The 20,456-nt window shown below is 41.0% G+C and overlaps 1 protein-coding gene across 1 annotated transcript in view; it reads right to left on the minus strand.

The window, feature by feature from the left end:
* The window catches only part of GCSAML (germinal center associated signaling and motility like), a 43,116-nt gene extending 33,182 nt beyond the window's left edge, over window positions 1-9,934 (minus strand). Inside the window, exon 1 of the mRNA XM_019633724.1 lies at window positions 9,790-9,934. Within this exon, the coding sequence (XP_019489269.1) occupies window positions 9,790-9,818 (29 nt within the window). The 5' untranslated portion in view covers window positions 9,819-9,934. The remainder of the gene's footprint in view (window positions 1-9,789) is intronic.
* Between the last annotated feature and the right edge of the window lie 10,522 nt (window positions 9,935-20,456).

Below are 20,456 nucleotides of genomic sequence, written 5' to 3' on the forward strand. Positions count from 1 at the left end.
CAGGAAGAGCGCAATGATGGTGCCAACTTGGGCCAGTGAAGCAATGTCCTCCACAACTAGACTGAAGAACAAAAGGACAGCAACTTATCTGTTCCCCTTCCCCCAATTCCCCCAGCGCTGTTCCCATCCCCCAATTCCCCAATTTAAAAAAAAAAGAAAGAAAGAAAGTGATGAGCAAAAAGATTCAAAGGAGAAGCTTTAGTGTGTGACTAAATGATTAGGTACACAAAATCACCAGCAACCAGAGAAATTAAAACTAAAATAACAAAGGGATCCTAATTTACTATTTAAAGTTTGACAAAATTAGGATACAAGGATATTGCAAGTGTGAACAGATGTGAGTGTGCATGAGTTCTCCAGAAAAAGGGTATGAGAGGTGTGGTCTCTCGGAAAAGAAATAGTATTATCCCAGGGTCCTGCCCAAAGGATAGGCGGTGTGTGCTCCAATATCGACTGTGGAATTTTGGTGGGAAGGGTGGCAATGGATGAAGCAAGCACAGATAATAAACAAATATGCAAAAGAAGCTCCAAGACAGATGCACTTGCTCTAATAATTATAGATCTCAAAGATATTAATGTGCAAGGAGAATAGAAAATAGACTAAGTTAATATCATATTATCATTTGTGTTTTAAAATTTCAAACACACAGAACCATGCATTCTAAGTCTATATAGAAATATGTTCACATTTGTACTTTCTAAGGAAAGGGAAGAGAGACTGAGAAATAGGGAAGAAGGAGAAAAAACACAGTCAATAAGAATGGTCTTGCACAGGTCAAGGCTGACCATAAGTTAAGAACTGGAGAGTATGATTAATTCAACAATCTGAAATTTTAAAACAGGCAGAAGAATCTCAGAGCAGGACCTCATAGCTAGATCACCTCACACCCTGGGTAGTATACTATATCACTCCTCAGTTGACCTCTTAGTGGCTATTTCCCTATTCTTTTTCCCGCTTTTAAAGCACTTGAAACTTTGTTAGAAATTGAACAAAATTGCAGTGCAAAATATTTTTCAGTGGTTGCGAAGAGTAGCTTATTTTGAAAATCTGTAACTCATTCTTTTTATTTGTTATAAGGCAGAAAGACATCACTAAAAGTTACCAATGCCCAACTTGCTTAATTATTAGCAAAGAGGCTAAAGAGGAGAAGGCTGTAGGACCATCTCCATGTCAGAAGTTCATCGGACTATCCCTGATGCTTTGTCTCCAAGGCCCTGGTCCTTAGTCCCTGGCCCAGCACGTGGCCCTGAGCACAACCTTCAAAGTAATGGCAGAATGATGAGATGGGGAATGTGTTTCTCCTTAAGGCCCATTTTTCTTCTCTCTATTTGGTTTACTATCTTTCTTTCTTTTTGAAGACAGAGGCATACTAGAGAGCCTTATTCTCTGAGGAATATCCAAGTTTTTAACTTGGCTGCATTAGCCCTGAGTGGAAATGGATGGCTTTCCTGCGGACAAGTATGAAGAGTCAATTATGAAGATTTCTTCAAAAAAGAAGTTCTTATCCATTTTGCCTGAAAAAAATTTGAGCTGGGTCTAATTACCCCTGGGGCAACATAAATTTTCTCTTATTGAATCTTCCTTTAAATGATCATCTTTGAAAGGCTGGGTCCTATAGATACCCTAAGATAGTCAAGATAACTAAGAACAATAGACATACCAATTTTTAATTCTGAAGTTTTTGTGCCATTATTAAGAAATCATCCCATTATTTTAAGGTGATTAGGGCTTGTTTGCATGTTGTGCGCGCACGTGCGCGCGCGCACACACACACACACACACACACACACTGCAGATAGATAAGCGGGAAGAAGAATTTGCATGTGCTAGATGTAATGTATCTGCTAGCTGTGGTTTTCCAGAAGAAAAAAGCACGCATTATTATCCATTTAATGTTGAACCCAGTAGAGGAGCAACAGGTAAAGGACTGCATTGCATCCCCTCCTTGCCCTCTGAGAGACACCATAGGCTTTGAACCCTCCTGTGTTCCAGAGGGCTCTGGGCACAGTATGGACTCGCCATCTCCATGGAAACAAGTCCTGTAGAAAGCTTCTCTCAAGTAAGCAGAAAAGGCCCGCAGGCTTTGGAGTCTTGCTCGGTTTATGTCTAGTGACCTAAACTACCTCTTCTACCTGTGCGATTGACACCCTTGTACCCAAAATTTCAAAACTTGTAAAAATGGAGATAGCAATGCCTTCTTCCAAGTATTATTAATGAAGATTAAATCCAACTACGCAACAGGTTTGGCACCCTTCAGTTGCGAGATAAATGTTATTTCCCTTTCCCATCAATACCATTGGACTAGTGACTGGGAAATCTTTGGTGCAAATTTCATGCCTCTTTCATTGGATGAATGATCCCACAGAGGTACAGAGTAACAACTGAGTCAGGAGAGAGTGAAACATATTATCACAAAAAAAATGACTCATGAGTTGGGTTTAGTCTCTGTTTCTTATCATTTTTGTTTTCTCCATCTGGTGGATTTGATGGGGATTTGTTTGACAGCTGCAGGAGGAAGTTGGGAATCCCCAGTACCAGCTCTTCTCAGATCCACCACTCCTCACCCTGCTTCTGTGTCTCCTCCAATTGCAGATATGTACAGCATATCCCAAGCTCTCCAGGACGGACGGGTTCCCCAGAGAGCCTGGGAGTGAACTTAATTTCATTTAGGAAAATGATTTCAGGCTTCTCTCACACCATGTCTGTGACCTAAACGACTGACAAGCACAAGATGAATCAATGAGATGCATTTACTTTCACTGAATCTTTTTTTTCATTGTGGTTGTCTGCAAATTTTAGCTCTTCCCCATCTCTTGCTTGTTTAAGTTAAGTTTCTTAACATTGTGAATTTTTCTCTGTCATTCCACCTTACACACTGAGGACAGACATTTCTCCCTGAAATATAAGCCACATTTCATGTTTCCCTAACTCACAGATGTCCACTGCATTACTATTTCCTATGTGCCTTTGAAGACTCCTCATCATCAAACACCAAACCTCATTTTCAACTTCTTTTCCTATTGGATCTATCTTGAAAAAATATGCTCCAGTTATGGAGAAGTAACTGTCATCCCTGAAACACCATATACTGCAAACTCTTATACATTTTCATAGGTTGTCCCTTCAGTTTGGAAAGTCTTTTCCTCTTCTGGTAAGACTGCCTAACGTGTGCTTGACAATCCAGACAACAATTCCTCAAACATGTCCTTCCTTCCTGCCATTCCAAACGACATTCCATTCATTTCTGCCTCTGTTCTATAGCACATTGTTTGCGCTCCTACCTAGAACGCATTAATATCTGTCCTATCTGAAAAAGAGGCTGTTGTGGTATAGTGGAAATGACAAAGACCTGACATCAGAAATTACACCCTGGGAGACATTTCAATGTATACATATATGAAATCATCGTGTTATACATGAAAGAAAGAAATAGAGGGAAGAAATAAAGAAGTTATACTGTGGTTTCATCGCTTACTAGCAAAAGTGACCTTGACAAGTTTTTATCATCTCTCAGCTTTATAATCTCTATTTTTAAAAAGCTACAGTACAGTAACTAATTACAGTGTTTCTTGAAGGTGTTTATCAATTTTTGTAATTGGCATCCACTGGAGTCTATCCTCTGTGCCTCTATGATTATTTTTTTCTTGAGGCCAAGGGTGCTGTTTCATATCGGTGTTCCATAAATATTGATTAACCTTATAGAGAGGGAAACATTTTTTATCAGAGCATGTGTTTGAATTCAACTCTTTGAGCACAAATGTGTCATCTGTCCTCCAGCTCCAAAGAGGACATTCAGATGCCCAACAGATATACGAAAAGATGCTCAACATCACTAATCATCAGGAGACTGCAAATCAAAACCACAGTGAGATACCAACTCACACCTGTCAGGATGGCTGTCATCAACAGGACAACAACAAGTGTTGACAGGGGTGTGGAGAAATTGGAAATTTTGCACACTGTTGGTAGGAATGTAATTGGTTCAGCCACTATGAAAAACAATTTAAAAAAATTAAAAATAGAACTTCCATGGGCCGACTGAGTGGCGCATTGGTTAAGAGCTGGCTTGGGATGCCAGAGGGCCCTGGTTCGGATCCCACATATGAGGGCCAGTGACACTGCCCTCTACAGCTAAAATGCTGAACAACAGCTCAACCTGGAGCTGGGCTGCCGTGAGTCGCTGGTGATGGTGTAGGCTGCAGCCATTGCTGCAGTGGGTTGCCATGGGCTACCGTGTGTAGCCAGCAGCCAGTGTGAGCGGCCAAGCAGCCGCCATGAGCGGCCATCCAGAAGCCGGCAACTGATCTGCCTCGCCCAGGAAGAGTGCAAGGATGGTGCCAACTTGGGCCAGTGAAGCAATGTCCTCCACAACTAGACTGAAGAACAAAAGGACAGCAACTTGTCTGTTCCCCTTCCCCCAATTCCCCAGCACTGTTCCCATCCCCCAATTCCCCAATAAAAAATCTTTAAAAAGAAAATAGAACTACCATATGATCCAGCAATCCCACTTCTGGGTATATATCCCCCTCCCCCCAAAAAATCAACATCAGCATGTCAAAAAGATATGTGTACTCCCATGCTTATGGCAGCATTATTCACAATAACCAGAATATGGAAACAATTCATATGTTCACTGATAATGAGTAAACACGATTGGTACATATACAATAAAGAATTATGCAGCCTTAAAAACAGAAAAAAAATCTGCCATTGGTGACAACACGGATAAAACTGGAGGGCATTATGCTGAGTGAGATAAGTCAGTCACAGAAGGACAATTACTGTGTGAGCTGAAATAGACTTATGGAAGCAGAGAGTAGCATGGTGGCTTCTGGGAGCTGGTGAAAAGGAGCATGGGAAGTTGTTGCTCAATTGGTACAAAATTTCAGTTCTGCTACATGAATAAGTTCTGGAGATATGCTGTACAGCATCGTACCCATAGTCAAGAGTATGGTACTGTGTAATTTACAATATAATAATGGAATGGATCTCATGTTAAGTGTTCTTAACATAAAACAAAAACATAACAAAACCCCTCAAAAGAACACAAGAAAACTTTTGGAGGTGATGGATATATATTTAGTGTTTTGTTGTGGTGACGGTATCACAGTAGTTTGCATAGGTCCAAAATCAAAATAATGTGTATATTATATATGTGCGCTATTTGGCATACCAATTATACCACAAAAACACTAAGAAAAAAGTCATGACAACAAGCTGTAGGGTGTGAAGTGGTCATGTAATAACCTAATTCATTTCATTAACCTCATAGCCCCCCACCCTCACCATTCCACTACTCACCATGCCCACCCCCTCCTCGGTTCCTTACCTAAGGTCTATCTGGAGGCCAATCCCCCAGGTCTTTTCCTAACCTGTTCATCTCAATCATCCAGGTCTCTCCTCAGAGGTCAGGTCTCCACGACATTGCACCCTGCCCTCTGCCGTATGTCATCTATAGCGCTCATCCCTACCCAAATTGCATGATTTATAGGTGTTTGCTACCCCTACCCCTGCTAGAATACACTCCAGGAAGTAGAATTCTTCCATCTCAGTCGTGTCTGCATTGAATGAGATTCTTCATGAACCAAATAATTCTGAAGAGTAGTTCACTGAAACAAAATGCGCAAAAGCCTGAAAACCAGATGGACTTCAGAGCACTGAGCTAGCTAACCAGTAGCCATCACTGACTAATTAATCATCTACTATGTTCCTACATAGTTTCCCTTTATCTTCACAACTAAACCTAATAATGTGGCTACATTCTTATCCCCACTGTGGACATGGAGACATTGTATCAGGAAGACCTAGGAGCTTGTCCAGGATTCCAGGAAAAGAAGGACCAGGATCAAACACAAGCTTCATCCAGTTTCATGATTTCCTGGGTGAACTATGCATCAGAAACTCTCCATCTCTTATTTCTCTGATTGTGTGATCTCCAAGCACTGCTGCTCATCCACCTCCCAAGTTTCCTAACACACAAAGCGCTCTAGACAGAAATCACCCCGATTTCACTTACTGGAAATAAAATACCTCCCCTCACCAATTAATAAATGTATCCAACTATGAGACACATTTTTATATTTAATATTGCATTTTTCCAAGCTCATGGTAAATGAGTATAATAATAACAATTACTTCATACAGTAGTTTTGGAAAAGTAACAAGATAATCCTGTAAACTTTTTAACACTGTGCTAGGCAGAAAGAATACATGGTATAGTTATCAGTCATTATTATCAATGCATATTAGCTCCTTTCCTAGACCTGCCATTGCATTCAGGGCTACTGAATCTGTCTGGTTTCAGCAATGTGTGTGGGCACTGACTGAAAAAAGGCCAGAACTGTGGAGGCTTCACTCACAGGTACAACCACGAGACCTGAGGCCATGTCCTCCTCTTTCTTGTTAGCCTCTGCCTGGATTTTAGAATAGACTGGCATCCTGCAAACAGGCTTCTCCAGAAAGTGAGTCATAGGACCCTAAGCAGAGAAAGAGAGAGCAGTGGCTGAAAGGCAAAGTGAGAAGTAGACTTTGTGACAAGGACCTCTGATTCGTGAGCTCCCTTTCTCTGCGTCTAAATGGCCTCATTTAATGTTTGAGGGCCAGCCAAGTGGTGCGATGGTTAAGAACTGGCTTGGGATGCCAGAGGGCCCTGGTTCGGATCCCACATATGAGGGCCAGTGACACTGCCCTCCACAGCTAAGATGCTGAACAACAGCTCAACCTGGAGCTGGGCTGCTGTGAGTCGCCAGCGATGGTGTAGGCTGCAGCCCCTGTGGCAGTGGGTTGCCATGGGCTACCGTATGTAGCCAGCAGCCAGTGTGAGCGGCCAGCATCCGCAGGGAGTGGCCGTCCAGAAGCCGGCGACTGATCTGCCTCACCCGGGAAGAGCGCAATGATGGTGCCAACTTGGGCCAGTGAAGCAACATCCTCCACAACTAGACTGAAGAACAAAAGGACAGCAACTTGTCTGTTCCCCTTCCTCCAATTCCCCAGCGCTGTTCCCATCCCCCCAATTCCCCAATTAAAAAAAATAATAAATATAAGATATATTTATAAAAAAATGTGTTTGGATTGAGTCAGCGTGCTCCTGCTGCTTTAAAGTTTATAATGTAAGGGAATGTCATGCTGCTCCCACAGACCTTCTATCCTATCCGAATACGGCAACAGCTATAAGTGGGAAATTTTAAATCCACACGGAGAGGGAGACAACTCAAAACAGAAAGCTTTATATCTCAGTATTCCAAAGCAGACCATGTGACCCTCTGCTTCCCTCAGCTGGGAAGGCTGGGAATTCCATGCACTTCTTCGCAGAAGCCAGGAAACACATGTGAGGGCCTTCTCTCTGCAGAGTATGAGCAAGGGCTCCAGGGATTTTCAGAGATCAAGGGCATTGACCTTGTGACCAAAGAATCATAATCTAAAAGACATACAGTTATAACCATGGCACTAGACAGAATGTGTTTAGTGTCATAAATATACATAAATATAGTTTACAAGTCACAGAGTATTGAAAGAAACTTCAGAGCAAAAGTTCTGACAGCCAAAGCACACACTTGGAATCAAAATAAGAACGAGTTTAACAAGGGTATAGGTCCATACAACACATTTATGGCAGAAAGGGCAGATGGGCATATTTAAGTAAACTAACTAGGCAAACATTCATTAAATGTCTGCTTTGTGCTAAGCTCTAGGGAGGCATAGGGACTGCAAAGATACAGTCTAAGCAATGATTGCCTTTGAGATGCCAGGAGGTAGGAAATGCTTAATTAGAAGCCAGTTGCTATGCAAGACAGTGGAGGCAATGCTCAAAGTGAGAAGAGAACAAGAAGGTAGTGATTAAAACAGAATATACAGAACCTTAAATTCCAGAACAGATGGTCCACATTTTCCATGTGAGCTAGTGAGAAAAGGATACACTCATGAGAACGAGGAGTAATGTGATTGGACACTTGCATGGCCAGCTAAATCCAGTTGTGTTAAAAGGCACTTCCAAATGGCCAACAGGTACATGGAAACATCACTAATCATCAGGGAAATGCAAACCAAAACCACAGTGAGGTAGCACCTCACACCTGTTAGGATAGCTACCATCAAGAAGACAAGAGAAAAGACCAAAAAGAAGAAGAAGGAGGAGGGGGAGGGAGAGGGGGGAAGGGGAAGAAGAAGGCAGCAGGGGCAGGGGAGGGGGAGGGGTAGGAGTAGGGGGAGGGGGAGAAGACAAGAGATACCGAATATTGGCAAAGATGTAGAGAAAAAGGAACACTTATACCCTGTTGGCGAGAAGATAACACTTGTACACTGTTGGTTCAGCCACTATGGAAAACAATATTTTAAAATTAAACATAGAACTACCATATGATCCAGCAATCCCTCTTCTGGGTGTATATACAAAGGAAATGAAAACAGGATATCAAAGAGCTATCTGCACTCCCATGTTCATTGCAGCATTATACACAATAACCAAGACATGGAAACAGCCTAAGTGTCTATCAACAGATGAATAAAGAAGATGTGATATATCTCTATGTCTATCATCTCTATCTCTATCTCTATCTCCATCTCCATAATGGAATATTATTTAGCCATGAGAAAGAAGGAAATTCTCCCATTTGTGACAACATGGATGAACATTGAGGAAATAATGTTAAGTGAGATAAGTCAGACAGAGAAAGACAAATAGTGTATGACCTCACTTATATGTGAAATCTACAAAAGGTGAACCTGTAGAAACAGTAAAATGGTGATTATCAGGGGCTATGAGGTGGGGAAATTGGGAGATGTCACTTAAGGTACAAACTTGCAACTAGAAGTTGCAAGTCCCATTCATTAACAACACAGTGATTACAGACAACAATACTTATTATAAACATCAAAGTTGCTAAGAGACTAGATCTTAACGGTTTCCACCACAAAAAAGAAATGATAATTATGTGATGGGATACAAGCGTTTGCTAAACACTACAAGTATGGTGGTACTCACATTGCAGCATACAAGTGTATCAAACTAACACATTGCACACCTTAAACTTATACAATATTATATGTCAACTACATGTCAATTATAATAAGACTGTCTGGAAGGAGTTAGGGAGAATGGATGGGTGTTGTGGAGAAAATTCTTTAAGATTAAGCAAGATGTAAAAACAATTAACACCTGTTATCCATATCTGTCCTAAAATTTCAAAAGCATTTGAAAATGATAGAGATAAAAATCACCAATAGAAGGCAGTATTTAAATCAAAAGCATTTGAGTGCATTATTTTCAAGAACCTGTCTCTTTGTTCTCATACTGACCCTTTGAAGCTGATGAATAGAAAGATAATCTATATACCCAAATGAGGAAAGAGGTGCAGAAAGGTTCAAGTGACCATAGTCTAGAGTTGCTGGATAAAATACAGGATGCACAGTTAAATTTGAATTTCAGATAAATGACGACTTTTTTAGTATAAGTATGACCCATGCAATAATGCTCCAATTATTACATGGGCGTGCTTATACTAAAAAGAAAAAAAAGTATTTGTTTATCTTAAATTCAAATCTGACTCGGCATGTTGCAGTTTTATTTTCTAAATCTCACAACCTACCATGGTTCCAAAGTAAGGCAAAAGAAGGAGTGCATGTGGGCAGGCAGGGGAGCTGTGTGTTCTTAGAGGAGGTCATTCAGGTTCAACCTTCTTAAAGGGCAAGTGCATCCCCCGACCCCTCATTCCGTTCCGAAGGTGTAAACCCAGCCTCCTTCCCCTGCTGTTTTTCTCCCAAGAGGGCCAGTGCCCAGAGTCAGGACTCACTTGAGTTCTCTCAGCAGGTTATTTCCCATCCCGTCAGTGTGGCTGGGGTTCTCAGCTCCTGACTTCACTCCACTTTGGGCAGTCTTGACCAAAGCAACACCAGGCAGGATGTTGCATCTGACCACTGGCTTGTGCTCCCGCCAACCACTAGCTGCTTGGGGACAGGCATGTTAGAGAAGGGACCATACTGAAGGGGAGGAGAAAGAAAGGCATGTTTTTTTCAGTGTGTGTGTGTGTGTGTGTGTGTGTGTGTGTGTGTGTGTGTGTGTGTGTGTGTGTTGGTGTTGGGGGAGGGGCACATTAAACTGAAACATGAGAGAATAAATCTAACACTCTGGGTTCACTTTGCTTTTAAGGAAATTCCAAGATTGCAAGATTAGACAGGGTAAGGACTTTCTCAGAAATCTGTTATCTCAAGATTCCCAATAGTTTGTTCTCTTCCAAACACACAAGAAGAAATCCTGTTAAAAGAAAAAAAGAAAGAAATGAAATGTGTTTGTTCCTCCAGTCGTAAAAATCAAATCAAATGTAATGCCTTCCCTCAGAGATCTGACGCTTCAAAGACAATGCTGCAAAGAGTGTGGCAATGGGACGTTATTCGAGGCAGGTAACGGAGCAGTTCTTCCCGTTGTTGTTCCAAGTCTAACGTTACACGGGGACGGAGCCTGCCTCACAGAGCCCTCTCCACTGTCTGGCCCCGCTTCCTCCCCACACCGCCATAGGACCGCTGAGCTCAAGCTGGCTGCAGTGATAATTTCGATAATTTCGAGGGCGGTTGGCTGCTTGATGACTGAGCCGTGGCTGCTGGGGGAGTAAATGACTCGTGCGTGTGTCTTTCACCCAGTGGAGTGCAGGATAGGGGCCTGGTTTTCTTCAGTTTTTATCCAATATGAAATTCACTTGCTAAATTCGGAAACTATATGTTTACCTATTCCAATTCTTTATTGTTTCTGAATAAGGATACCAAGGCTGACAAAGTTTAACTCACTGCCAGAGGTTTCAAGTATCTTATAATAATTTCTCAATTTTATGTGTTAATCATAAGCTTGAGAATATTATATCTGAAGCAGGAGGATCACATGTCCCATTCCGGGCTTTGGGTTTACCTAACTCATATTTGAGAACCTATTCCCCAGGGCCCTGCTTCCCAAACTTCCACATCTATGCTGACCATTTGAGGGTTCTGTTCAATGCAGGTTCTGATTGTGGCAAAGTAGGTCAACAATTCATGTTTCTAACAAGCTTGCAGCTGAGGCCACTCTGTTCGTCCTAAGTCAAAAGCATGAGTCACCTGAGAACTTGTTAGAAATGCAAATGAGCGGGTTCCAACTCACACCTGCTGAATCAGAAACTCTGAGGGTGTGTTCTTCCTGCTGCCTGCTAAAGTTTGAGAACCACAGCAATAAACCATTTATTAATCACAAATAAACTCCTCAAGCCCCAAATGCTCAATAATTAGGTCCTATTGGGGTCCCAGTCACTGAACGCTAGAGATGTGATAACAGCAAAAGTCTCCAGTTTCCTCAGCTGCTGTCACTCCCCCTCTGCCCACACTAGTCAATCTGGTAAAGGAGACTTTACCCTTTTTAAATTAAAGGAGACTTTAATTCCACTGCTGAAGGCTCACCACTGAACCTCCTAGACCTCATGTGCTTTATCTGTACAACAGATAGGACACAAGTAAAAGCGAGCTTCTGGTGACCTGGAAGGTAGTCTGCAGTGATTTGATGGCAGCTGTGACTATTGACTGAACACAGCAGGAAAATCCAGCTTTGTTTGCAGTCTCAGTGCTGTGTGCAACAACAGGGATGCCAGCCCTTTCAAAGGCAAGGCCTTGACTTCCCCCAGGTGCAGATCATCTCCAGCCTCTACAGGAGTCCCTCTGGAATAGCCCCTACTCGCTTACACTTATGTTTGGTCTCTCTACTTGGTCTCCTGATGACCAACAAGTTTAGTTTTTACTTATCTGAACTTTAAAAAACACACAGTGCTTTCTATTTACTTTGATAGAGTTATCATCATACTTCGGGCTTTCAATGTCCAACATTTAATCACATGTGTTTTTCTTATTAAATTATGTGCTTTGTATTGAAAATCTAGAAAGTACAAATAAGAAAACATAAAAACATTTAAATAACCCAGAATCCTACTACCCAGAAATAATTCCCATGTGTATTTTGATGTGTATTTATAGTCTTTGCTCTGCGAACACACACATGCACCCATTGATTTAAAAAATTCTGAAAGGAGTACACTTTGCACATATGTCTTTCTATACAATTAAATAGGTTTTCAAAAACCATTTTATTCTTTTTTTCTTTTTCCCAGGTTTATTGAGGTATAATTGGTGTATTAAAAAACTGAATATAATTAAGGTATATCATTTGGTGAGTTTAAACAAATGTATACACTTCTGATATACCATCACCACAATTAACGTAATAAACATATCCATCACCTCCAAAAGTGTCTTTGTGTCATGTTAGGGTATGTGTGTGTGTGTGTGTGTGTGTGTGTGTGTGTGTGTTAACAACACTTAACATGAGGTCTACCCTCTTAATAAATTTTCAAGTGAACAATATTGCAAATCACATAAATGATAAGGGGTTAATTCCAAAATATATAAATAACTCCTACAACTCAATAGCAAAACAAAAAGCAAAACAAACAAAACAAAACAACACAGTTGAAAAATGGACAAAGAACTTGAATAGACATTTCTCCAAAGAATAATTACCATCACTAATTATCAGGGAAATGCAAATCAAAACCATGATGAGATATTACTTCTGTTAAACTAAAAATCTTTAACTTCCATGACTGAAGTCTTTTTTATTGAAGCAAAGGTTTTATTGAACCAAAAATGCCAGCCAAAAGACAGGTTCTTGGGGCATGAAGTCTAAAGCACCAGTAGCATGGCTAGGTAGAAAAGACAGCTTGTCCATCCCAGAGTTTTGCAAGTGTTTCCATACATCAAGTAGGAGGAAATGGGAAGAAAGAGATAGTCTGAAAGAATTTGCAATAGCTATAGGCAAGGGGTGGGAGACTGAAGTGGGGTCAGCTCTGGGACAGACACAGGGTCCACTTAAACAAATGTCCCGGGAAGCCCTCGTGTGGTGCCTGGCTGAACAACACACGGAAAGAGCCCTGGAAAGTAAACCGCAGTTCCAGCCAGCAAAACAGGAACAGTCAGGGTCAGGTTTTGGTTAGCTGATCAGCAACCATTAACAGACTATCAGCTCTGTCTTTTTGTCTCAGTCCCTGGCCACTGTAATTTAATTAGAACATCTCAGAATTTTCTCCTTGTCACCACATATCTTTTAGGATGGATATTATTAAATGCATTTTCTTAATATTCTTACTAAGGGATGCAAAGTATTGCATTGTATAATGATTATTTTTAACTCCTTTTTTGGCTACTTCCAGTTTTTCTATTATAACAAATCTTCAATTAACAATCTTATAAATAAATCTTGATATGGTATTGTTGATAATGTTTAAGGTTTCTAATACTAGGTGCAAATTTTCCACCATGTAAATGATAGATATTTGCAACATTTTCATGTCAGCCCACCCAAGGTGTGGGAGATGTGATCTCAGTTGCTTCTGTAAGGCTCAGAGCTGGACCAAGGGGGTGGGGGGTGAAACATGGTTTCTATCTGTTGACAGCTGGTTCCTACTCATTTGCAGATACTATTAGAACCCAAACCAGTTCCTTAGCAAAACACAGGGTAGAGAAACAGACTCTGAAGTCTGATTCAAATGTTTTATTAGTGAAGAATGGCCAATAAGATGAATATTAACTGTTGGAAAAGCTCCACCAAATCAGATATTTGGTTACAAATGTTTTCAATGCCATTGTTTGAGTAAATTTAAATTTTGTTATGGTTATGGTATGAAAGAAAGAAATTATCTCAAATTTGGGAAAAGGTAAAGTGATGATTATGTACGAAATTCAAAATAAGCCACAAAATACATGTATCTGGTGTAATGCAGACATTTGAGGATCCACAAATATAGGTACAGGCTTTCTCTGAACCCCCTTATCTGCTAAAAACAGACCCTCCAAAAAACCTGTATATGGTCATAAACCTCCATGAGTTTTGTCAGTAGGGAAGACTGATCACAGGTGAGAAGAGAAGTTGGCACCAGGCCAAAACAGACATCACCAACTATCATGGCTTCCACCTATTCCCCTAAAGGCCCACTTATCTTTCCTAAAAATCTCTACCCCAAGTGGCCTTTGTCCCCTCCTTTAGCCAACTAAAAAGCTATATAAGCTTTCATATCTCACTGCTCCTTTGGACATTCATTTCCTTCTTTGATGACCCATGCATGTAAAATTAACAATTAATAAGTTTGTATGCCTTTTATCCTATTAATTCTCCTGTTGTCAGTTTAATTCACAGGCCCCCAGTCACTAAACTTAAGAGGGTAGAGAGAATGGTGGTTTTTTTCCTCCAGTCATTTGGCTGATGATGATGATTTCATGCTAAAGAATTTTATAATCAGCCTAAAAGATTCTCATCTGAAACTTGTGGGCAAAATACCTTTCTTGCTGCAATATATTTGCAAGTGTAGAAGGAAAATTTCCCTTGATAACACCACTCGCCTAAACATATCAGAGTGCAGTGTTGTATATCCTCCAGTGCTGCTGTCCAGAAATGACCAGAAATGCTGAGGAATTCAAAAGCCAAAGCTAACAGTGTAGAAGAACTTGAGGAGGGCCTGTTTACCATCCCTTTTGGATCGGGACCTAATTGAAAACATTTCCCCAACCAATGAATGACATATGTGTAACTTGGTTTAACAAACTGTGTACAGGTCTGTGGTCTCATTCTGTTCACCCACAAAGCAAGTGTTCAACATTTCATAGTGCACCCATCATGAATGCCTTTCCTACAACCTCCCGTGAACTTTCTCCTTAGTCAACTGTGTGGTGCATTTCTTCCCCGACATAAGGCCCCTTACCTGGAAGCTGATAAACAACTTTCTTTAATGTTCTGGTGGTCTTGGTTTTGTTGACACTAAGAATTAGCAAATCTTAAAGGTTCTGATGTTCACATCTTAATAATATTATAGGTGAAGCTGCAGAAATAAGTTATTGTGGATTGACAGCTGCTAGAGGGCAGGTGGTTCAGACTTATTTTAAGTAGAAAGTAAACACATAGTGTAGTAATCTTAATTTTGGCATTTTTTTCTGAAATAACTGTATAAATCCATACTATTGAAATTCTTTTAGAACCAGCTCTTTTATCTTCCTGCTGTGTTCTCAATAATTAATATAACGATAAAAATAATAATGTCAATGGCCAGTGCTTTGACATGTTCAATAATAACTTTGAACATTTTGTTCTTATAATGCTTTTTCCAATTGTAAGACATGTCATAATGAGGAAAATGAACCTGAGTTATGCAGTTAAATCCCAAATGCATGGGCATTTCTTTCCCCATTTTCTTCTTTTTTAGGTATGTCATACCTTTATTTGTTTTGTTTTTGACTGAGATGTAATTGACATATAACATTGCAAAAGTTTAAAGTGGACACATGTTGAGTTGATACATTTTACATACTTCAATATGACCGACTTTGTAGCGTTAGCTAAGGCCTCCATCACATAATTACCATTTCTTTTTTTATAGTGAGAACATTTAAGACCTTCTCTCTTAGCAACTTTCAAGTATGTACATACAGTATTGCTCACTAAGTCACCAAGCTGTGTATTAGATTCCCAGAACTTTTTTATCTTCTAGGTGAGCGTTTATGCCCTTTGAGAGATGTCTCCCTCAATTTTCATGGCACTGATTCTAGCCATGAGGCTGGGTATAACCAGGCTGAGTAAAACCCTCCAACTCTGTTGTGGATGAGACCCCAAGAGAAGGGAGGCAAGGACAGGCTTAAGTTGTAGAGCCTGAGTTTCTTAAATACTCTTAAATACCGTTTTACAACTGTCGTCAGTGCCTGTCTTCAGAGCCAAAGCTGATTTTCAGAAATATCTTCTCTCTATCCAGTTCCTTTAACTTAAGAGTTGCTTATACTAAAAATTAATTGTATTAAATTAGGTTCAACTCTCAGTTTTTCAGATGTCTATTATTAGTAAGAAAAAAAAATCAGTACAATCTATTGCTGTAAAACAAGGGTGCAGGGCCGGCCAAGTGGCTCAGTTGGTTAAGAGTTACCTTAAGAGCATGAGCTCTGAGCAACAGGGACGCCGGCTCAATTCCCACATGGACCAGTGACACTGCACCCGAGCTGCGCTGCCACTGAGCTGCCAACAGGTGGCAGGATGGCTCAACTGGTGAGAGCATGTGCTCCTAACAAGACTGCCTGTTCAAGATGGTGGGCTACACCTGCCTGCAACTAAGACTGAACTTGGCACCTTGAGCTGAGCTACCACCCGGATGGCTCAGTGGATAGAGCATGCGCTCTTAACAACAAGGCTGCTGGTTCGACTCCCACATGGGATGGTGGCTACGCCCACCCGCAACTAAGATTGTAATACAGCACCTTGAGCTTAGAGGCCACGAGCTGCCAACGAGCAGCCACATGGCGACTGGCACCCTCCACAACTAAGATTTAAGAACAACAACTTGGCTGGTCCCCCTCCCCAATTCCCCAGCATTGTTCCTCTCCCTCAATTCCCCAATTTAAAAAAAACAACAACGAAAAAACAAAAAAACCAAGGATGCATCTATCTCTCATTAGAAATCAACTTAGTAAGTGGATGTGGATTGTAAGTAAATACATTTATCCCCGATTAAATGAACTATAGTTGCCAACTTGGCTTGCCTTTGAAAGAGTGGAAACTTCTCATCTAGAATCGAGAGGTTGTATGGCTTTGCTTCACACAGTCTCACACAGTTCTACTCAGTAAAATCAGGTGTTCTTTAAGAGAACTGTGCACAGAACAATCTTTTATTTCTGATGCTTCATTCTGCAATTCCACAGAATTATAATTGCAAATGTCCCCTAAGGACCCCCAAGCCTGTGCCTTCCACTCTGGCCATTAGCGAACACTTGCATGTGAAAATGATTATTATCACAGCCCCTCCCCATGGGTCCCCAGACTTATTGTAATACCTGGTGGGAAATGGAGCTTACCCTGGCGGGACCTCAGCCTTGCCTTGTCCTAGGGGAGGAGAATTAAGCCCAGAGAGTCATTAAAGATACTGATTGAAGCATCTTGTTTTGGCAGTGGATCCAGACCCCAGACAGCGGCAGATCTGATGTGCATGATATCTGTGGTGATGGTCATGGTCTGTCATTTGTTGGGATGAATACAGATGAAAAGGTTCCAGTGGGAGCCATGCGGCACTGACTGCGAGATGTGGAGTCCCTGCTCATCTTCCTGCATGACAGACCAGGCTTCTCACATTATTTTTCAGATTTTACTTTTATTTTATTTATTTTTAAGATAGAATTGACAAATAAATTGCATATATATTTAAGGTGTACAAGATGATGTTTTGATATACACACACAATAAAATAGTCACCACGATTTGGTTAATTATTACACCCATCATCTCACGTACTTACTTTATTTAGTGGTAAGAATGCTTAACATCTACTCACTTTGCAAATATTAAGTGTATGATACAGTATCATTAACAATAGTTACAAGGGTGTACATTACATCCTCCGAGCTCAGTCACCTTATAACTCAGTTTGTAGCCTTTGACCAACTCCCCATTTTCCCCAGCGTCTGGCAACAACCATTCTACTCTGTGTTTCTATGAGTTCAGGTTTTTTTTGGATTCCACATACAAGTGATACCGTGCAATATATATTGTCTTTCTCTGCTCGCTTATCTCACTAAACCTAATACCCTCCAGTTTCACCCATGTTATCACAAATGGCAGGATTTACTTTTTTTCATAGCTGAATAATATCCCTATATATACCACATTTTCTTTAGTCATCCATGTGTTGACAGACACTTGTTTTGATATCTTGGTTATTGTGAGTAAAACTGCAATGAAAAGGGAAGTACAGGAGTTGGCAAAGGGGAATGAAAAGGTTCTCAATGTCACTAATCATCAGGAAAACAAAAATAAAAACCAAAATGAGATACCACCTCACACTTGTCAGAATGGTCATCATCAGTAAATCAACAAACAAGTGCTGGTGAGGATGTGGAGAAAAGGGAACCCTCGTGCACTGTTGATAGGACTGCAGATTGGTGCAGCCACTATGGAAATCAGTATGGAGGGTCCTCAGCATTCTTACTTAAAACCTCAATTCATTTAATAAAAATATTGTCATTTAAGCAAAGCAATCAAATAATTAACCGAGCGAAATGGTGTCCTTTTATTTTCCCCAAAGCACCAAGGTGTTCTGATGGGGTTTGGTGCATCAAAAAAGTATATTTGGAGGTTCTATAGACAGACTGAATCATAGTCAGTCTGCATTTCAGCAAAGGTGCCAGGCCGACAGCAAAGGGTGTGTGTGTGTGTGTGTGTGTGTGTGTGTGTGTGTGTGTGTGTGTGCGCGCACTGAGCACACAGGCATTATGCAGTTGTTCTTCATAAAGTTCTGTTACTCAAGTATTGAGGTTGGCTGTGTGTCTGAAAGGAATGTAAAAGGTGACATTCTTGGCTAAAAGGTAGCCTGTGTGACATCACCATTTCCTTATTACTTGCATAAATAGGAGGCTTAGATCTCACCAGAGCTAGCTGAAATATAAGGGTACAAGCTTTGAGTTGTAAGGTGAATAAGTTCTGGGGACATATGTACTGCACAGTGTCTGTGGTTCATAATACTGTATTGTGTACTTGAAATCAGCTAAAAGAGTAGATCTTAAATGTTCTCATCACAAACTATGTGAGGTGATAGATAGGTCCATTAACTTGATTGGGGGGCATTATTTCACAATGTGTACATGTATCGAAACATAACTGTTTACCTTACTTACATGTATTGTTTATGTGTCAGTCATTCCTTAAAGTTGAGAGACAAGGACAAAACCTAACTTAATGTTTCTCAAGACATTGAACATAGGATCACAGTGTTATAGACTGAATTGTGTCCCACATAAATCCCTATGTCACAGCCTTAATGCCCAGTCCTACTAATGGGACTGTATTTGCAAACAGGATTTTTACAGAGGTGATTACACTCGAATGAAGCTGTTAGGGTAGGCCCTAATCCAGTCTGACTAGTGTCCTTATAAACACAGAAGATTTGGACACACAGAAAGACCAGGGATGTGCACATACAGAGGAAAGAGCATGTGAGAACAGAAAGAAGGACGGCTACTGCCTGTAAGCCAAGGAGAGAGGCTTCAGTGGAAACTAAACGTGATGCCATTTTGATCTAGGATCTCTGGCCTCCAGAACTGTGAGAAATGAATTTCTGTTGTTTGACCCTCCAGTCTATGGTATTTTGTTATGGTAACCCTAGAAAATTAATACACACACTTTCCATCACAGCTTGCCACACACTCATTCATTCACAAGCAGAAACACAAAGGAAGAGAAATTAAAAATGTATTTATTTGGCCTACAGAGAGCAATAAACAGAAGTCACCTCCTGGGTATTTATGTTCTGATTTCCAAATGACAGTGTGTTCACTGCTGTGAGCAAGTGATGGTTTCAGGCTGCAAAATTTCAAGTTTGCATAAATCATAAACCTAGGGAGAAATTTGCTTGTCTCTCTGAGGTGCTATAGAAAGTCCAGGACAGAATATACCTGCCAGTACTAAATGGCCCATGTTGGGGTTTTCTGTGCACATGGTTCCTTCCGTGGGGCAAGACTTAACTCACCCTTTCCCAAATGCCATTCCTTGGATCACCAGTATCTTTTTTTTCCTTAAGATTTTTATTGGGGAATTGGGGGATGGGAACAGCGCTGGGGAATTCGGGGAAGGGGAACAGACAAGTTGCTGTCCTTTTGTTCTTCAGTCTAGTTGTGGAGGACGTTGCTTCACTGGCCCAAGTTAGCACCATCATGCGCTCTTCCCGGGCGAGGCAGATCAGTCACTGGCTTCTGGATGGCCGCTCACGCTGGCTGCTGGCTACACACGGTAGCTCATGGCAAACCGCTGCAGCAGGGGTTGCAGCCTACGCTGTTGCCGGCGACTCACGGCAGCCCAGCTCCAGGTTGAGCTGTTGTTCAGCATCTTAGCTGTAGAGGGCAGTGTCACTGGCCATCATATGTGGGATCTGAACTGGAGTCCTCTGGCATCATAAGCCAGCTCTTAACCAATGCACCACTCGGCCATCCCGAATCACCAGTATCTTACAACGAGGTACTTCACATTGAAAATATTATACTAGCAGGAACTTTTTTCCTAAAACATATTAAATTACATGTGCTATGGAAATACAACAAGCATATTTACTAGTTATTAGTTTGTCTTTTCATCTTTTCTAAGAGACCATTACCATCCTTAAAAATAGAAATTGCTGCCACTGTTCATCTAAGGATTTCTCATTTTAAGAAGTAGCTAGGGTTCAAATCAACACCCCACATTTGGAATGTCTGTCTGAGTGGGGTCTGTTTCAAAACCACTATTTGTTTTCTGCCTTCACAATATCTCAATGCAGGGGCCTGGTTTTATGCTTGGGATCCTCTGTTCAGGGCGCGTACCTTGGTTTCAGCACCCCTGGGCGTAGATGGCTTGCCCTGCATCGGGCAGAGGAAGCCATTAGACAAAAACATTCAC

Source organism: Hipposideros armiger, unplaced genomic scaffold, assembly GCF_001890085.2.
Source record: "Hipposideros armiger isolate ML-2016 unplaced genomic scaffold, ASM189008v1 scaffold_1388, whole genome shotgun sequence".
In the NCBI taxonomy this organism is placed as follows: Eukaryota; Metazoa; Chordata; class Mammalia; order Chiroptera; family Hipposideridae; genus Hipposideros; species Hipposideros armiger.